Source organism: Scaptodrosophila lebanonensis, unplaced genomic scaffold (genome assembly GCF_003285725.1).
Source record: "Scaptodrosophila lebanonensis strain 11010-0011.00,11010-0021.00 unplaced genomic scaffold, SlebRS2 tig00000001-arrow-pilon, whole genome shotgun sequence".
In the NCBI taxonomy this organism is placed as follows: Eukaryota; Metazoa; Arthropoda; class Insecta; order Diptera; family Drosophilidae; genus Scaptodrosophila; species Scaptodrosophila lebanonensis.
Window position 1 is genome coordinate 28,632,954 of NW_022060529.1, and position 5,089 is coordinate 28,638,042.

General features: G+C 38.3%; 1 protein-coding gene across 1 annotated transcript; it reads left to right on the forward strand.

Moving 5' to 3' along the window:
• Positions 1–223: 223 nt before the first annotated feature.
• Positions 224–571, forward strand: LOC115634420. The gene has a single exon (XM_030532127.1). The coding sequence runs from the start codon at positions 266–268 to the stop codon at positions 509–511; it is 246 nt and encodes an 81-aa protein (XP_030387987.1). The 5' UTR covers positions 224–265; the 3' UTR covers positions 512–571.
• The last annotated feature ends 4,518 nt before the right edge of the window (positions 572–5,089 follow it).

Sequence of the window (5,089 nt, forward strand, 5' to 3'; positions counted from 1 at the left end):
TAATAACAACAATTTACCACAAATTGTCTGAGTACTTTTTTACTAAATATTTTATCTAAAGCACAAAGCCCTGTTACTCATATCGGTGTGTGGCCTTATCAGTACAGCTCATTGATCAAATTCGTAGGCTTAAGATAAGCTTCGTTCGCAGGAGGAACGTTCCAGCCACAAATTTTAGCCAAAATTCGTGTTCAGTTTAATTAGCACTGTACAATTGCTCACTTGTTTCAGCCGAAAGCATAACAGCCGTATAGAGACCACCAGTATGTACAATCCCGGGTACCAAGTGGATGTTATAGATCCATACTACCCGCCGCCTGTTGAAGTCATAGATGTGATACAGGGTCCGCCCGTATACCCACCCACCTATATTGTCGAACAGCAACAGCCAACCCAGCCGGCCGTGGTGGTGGTGGAAGAACCGGATAGACCAAATCGGGACCTGCAATGCTGTATGCTATTGACAGCCTGCTGTGTAATGGAGGAGTGTGGACTGTGCGTGATATGTTGAAAACTACGAACAATTAGCTGCATTCGTTAAGCAAATATTCCAAAATTAAAACTGATTTAAAACTGATTAAGCTATAAAAGACACCGCCCACATAAATATATACACTATATGTATATGGTACTATAAGTACAACCTCTGTGAACTTCTGTGAAATATTGTCATTTTATTACACCCGTACGATTAAAAGGGTATATTAGGTTGGTGCAAAGTATGTAACAGAGGTCATTTCTGACCCCATAAAGTATATTCTACAAGTAGTATAAAGTATATTATTGAGCAGCATGACAAGAGAAATCGATCTAGACATGTCCGTCCTTCTATCCGTCTGTCTGTCTGGATGAACGCCTGGATTTCGCAACAGAATTTCGTCATTACTGTCGACATTCAAAAGCTTCTTCTGCTTCTTTTTGATTCTCCTAGGGGCGCGTTTGTCTGGGTCCAGGGTATTTATTATCGGGCTTGCTCAGCGGTAGCGTTCTCTCTTGTTTTAATAATGCAATGGTCAATTTGACATAACTGTACGATATAATTTTTCCAATGTCCTACAAATGAATCAGTTTAGTTAATTACTTCGGAAATAAGGCTAAATTAAGGGCTTTCGCCTATTACAAGAACCTAAATTTTCACTGCGAAGTGAAGTGGAAGGAAAATGGCAGACTGTTTTGGCTCGCACTGGTATATAAATAAAATAAATTTAATTAAATAAGAAATAATCAATACATACATAAGTGGAGACATAGTATGTATGTTTATGTACAGTGGTAACAGCATACACTGGTCGGCACAATTATTTTGACGAACTGTACTCACGACTATCGGTGCTGGTTGTTTTTAGTTTCAAGGAATAACGGTACAATTTTCATACGGGATATAGAGTTCATAGCAACAACAATATGTAGGCAAAATATTTTGTCTATTACTCTTCACACCTTCTTTCTACAAATGACAATGTGAGTTGACTGCGGATTCAGGCACGGCATAAGTATTTTGACCAAATCTTTGTCGCCGTTTTCGCGCACGTTTTGTCAAGTGATACTAAAATAACTTTGCTGTAACCATTTTTGTTGACCTTTCAACATTAAATTCATTCAAATTTGATTGAAAAGTTATAAATACAATGGGAAAAACAGCAGAATTAAATTATGTTGTTAGAGCCTCAATAGTGGCGAAGTTTAATGCCGGCGTAAAACCAAAAGACATTGCAAATGAATATAATTTGTCGCGGCAAACAGTCCACTATCAAATTAACAAATATAAGACCCACAATGACGTCAAAAACTTGCCTAGTTCAGGTGCTAACCGCAAAACAACACCCATTGAAGATCGAGTCCTATTGCGGGAATTTAAAAAAAATATTCATTTAAGTCCGCAAGCTGCTGCAGATCAATGGAATAAGTCGACCAAGACTCCAATCAGTGAGCGTACTGTTCGGCGACGCCTAAAAGAAGAAGATTTTAAGACATACAAAGCGAAGGACATACCTTACATATCAAAGGTGAACAAGCTCAAAAGATTGGCTTTTGCAAAGGAGCATCTGCATAAGCCAAAAGAGTTTTGGAGAAGCGTTCTATGGACAGATGAAAGCTCCTTTGAATATAATTCATCAAAAACAAAGATTTTTGTAAGGCTCCCACAGTTTCAAAGACAAAAAAATATCCCCGTATGTCAAAAAGTGAGCCATGGCGGAGGCTCAGTCATGTTCTGGGGATGCATTGCGTACAATGGGTTAGGTGATTTCGTTCCCATCATCGGCTCAATTAACCAGCAACAATATTTGAGTACCCTTAACGAAAACGCATTCCCTTCCGGTGACAGGCTGATTGGAGAATCATTTATCCTGCAACAGGATAACGCCCCATGCCACAAAAGCAAAATGATAAGAGCATTTTTAACCGATGTTGGTGTTACTACTCTGGATTGGCCACCACAAAGTCCGGACTTAAACGTTATTGAGAATGTGTGGTCTCTTGTAAAACGTAAAAGAAATGCGTCTTTGCATAAAACCGAAGAAGAAACTATTTCCGAAGTCACTTCTCTTTGGAAAGAGATACCATTAGAGGTCCTTCAAAATTTAGTGGACTCAGTTACAAGACGTCTTCAAAAAGTTATCGAAGCCAAAGGCGGGTATACATTTTATTAATCTACCATCAATTTCTTATGTTTTGTTTAGTATTAAGCTTTGTTTTTTTTGTTTATATCCATTGTCAAAATACTTATGCCAACCCATGAAAATTACCTTGATTTATAATTTTAAAAGTTCTTATAAAAATATATCCTTTGAATTATTTTTAAGTTTGTAATACCAATATGGAATTGAGAAAAAAAGTTTCCTTTGATATCTTAAACCAATAACCAGTTATTGACAAAAATGTATGATTTTCTTCTCGTCAAAATAATTGTGCCGACCAGTGTACATTTACATCAGAATCAATCAAAACATATAGAGATGTGTTTATGTTCGTGTAGGTGTGCATTGATTCAAAGCAGCAACAACAAGATAGGTGCGGGCAGAGCTTGGACAGAGATTAGATTTGTGCCTACAATATACAAGTATACAGGGTATAAAAAACGAACTTAACAATCTGATCTAAGTTTCAATAATATATGTATACTAATCAATCAGTAATACTAAACTAGTATATCCTTTGGGTACAAGGTACAAAGACTTGGTACTTGTTCTGGTTATACCCTGTACCCGTAGGGTAAAAAGGGTATATGAGGTTTGTGCAAGTACAAAGTATATACTATATTCTGAATCAGCATGACGAGAGAAATCGATCTAGACATATCCGTCCGTCCGTCTGTCCGTCCGTCCGTCCGTCTGCCCGTCTGGATGAACGCAAAGATCTCAGAAACTATAAAAGCTAGAATAACCAAAGCTGGCATCCAGATTCTCCTAGGTCCGAGAAAGGACGAGTTTATTTTTATAGCCTGTACCCAAAGGGTGAAAGGCTATACTAGTTTTGTGCGCATGTATGTAACACACAGAAGGAGGCGTGGCAGACCCCACAAAGTATATATATTCTTGATCAGGATGAGAAGACGAGTCGATATAGCCATGTCCGTCTGTCCGTCTGTCCGTCTGACCGTCTGTCCGTCTGTCTGTATGAGCGCAAGGATCTCAGTAAGTACAAGAGCTAGGATAACCAAAATTGGTATCAAGGTTCCTATAAGCCCTAGGCAGAACGAGTTTGTTTATTTTTTCTGATACACCCCCCCACTCCCCCGCAATTCATGATAGGTCAATTCTGAAGAAGTTATAGCCATAAGTAAAATCGCTGCTCATGCGCTGCCTGCAGCTCTGTCGGCAGCGCTGCCCGCAGCTGTTGTTGTTGTTGCTGCTTTTGTTCAACTTTGTGCTGCATACATACACGCATATAAACACGCATAGGTACGTGATGTAAATGTATGCTGTTTAAACTGAACATAAACATGTATTCTAATTTAATTTAATTAATTATTTTAATTAATTCATTCATTATTTTTTTTAATAATTTAATTTTTTTTAAATTTTTTTTTTTTTTAATTTTTCCTTTTTGTGGAGAGTACAGGCTATTTTACTGTCGGGCTTGCTCGACTGTAGCGTTCTATCTTGTTTTTGCTTCTGCTAGAGGCGCATATACCTCAGTGTCGGGAGTTTACCTGGGTACAGGGTATTTCGCTTTCGGGCTTGCTCGACTGTAGCGTTCTCCCTTGTTTCTCTGTTTGTTTAAAGTGAACAATGTCGGGTAAGTACGGGAGGCATTAACCTAAGTCCCTAAAAATGAAACAAGCCTTTAGTTGTAGTACTTTTTCAATTGTACTCGTATGCTGACTGATGAAATATATTGTTGAAATGTTTAAACAGATAGCAATGCTTCAAAGATTAAGGGTCCTCCATAAAGGCGAATGTCAACGTAAAGATGATGCCCATGTTCTTATAATTAAAACCAATTTTCCTGAAACTTCTAGTGAGTTTCTGTTCCGTTTATGTTTTTTGCTTGTATAAAACTAAATTTTTGTTTGAAATTTTGTGCGTGTTCGTTGTTGCTGGAGTTGTGGCAGCAACAGCCTCAAAAACAACGAACCAAAGCAACTAAACGACAAGGCCAAAACCAGAACAACATCAACAGCTTGGCTTACAGCAAAACCGAGCAACAACAGCAAAGAGCCAACAACAATGTATGTACATACATATGCGTGCTATGCGCCCTTTATAACTTGAGCTGACAGCAACAACTACGTGCAATATGCCTTTTTAACTTGATTTAATGAGCGCTGGGAAAAACATCAACAAGAAAAATGAAATAACTGTCATTGAAGACATGAGAAAGGGGGCAAGAGTATTTTTGAGGTGCTCCATTGATGGCTGCCAGAAACAAGACAGCAGCCAGGGCAGAAGGATATGTTGTGGCTCAGCTCAATATGCAGAAAATTAACATTTTGTATTACTAAAGACAAACATCTGCCTATCTAGTAGGTAAAAAACACATACAAGTATTACACACACCGCATGCTCCCAGAAGAATTTCATTTCAATGGTAAATCCAATGATTTATAACATACTAGCGATCCGGCTTGCGTAGCTGCGCCACTGAA

Coding starts and splice junctions, on each gene's coding strand:
- LOC115634420 (XM_030532127.1), top strand. CDS start 266: ATGTACAATCCCGGGTACCAAGTGGATGTTATAGATCCATACTACCCG.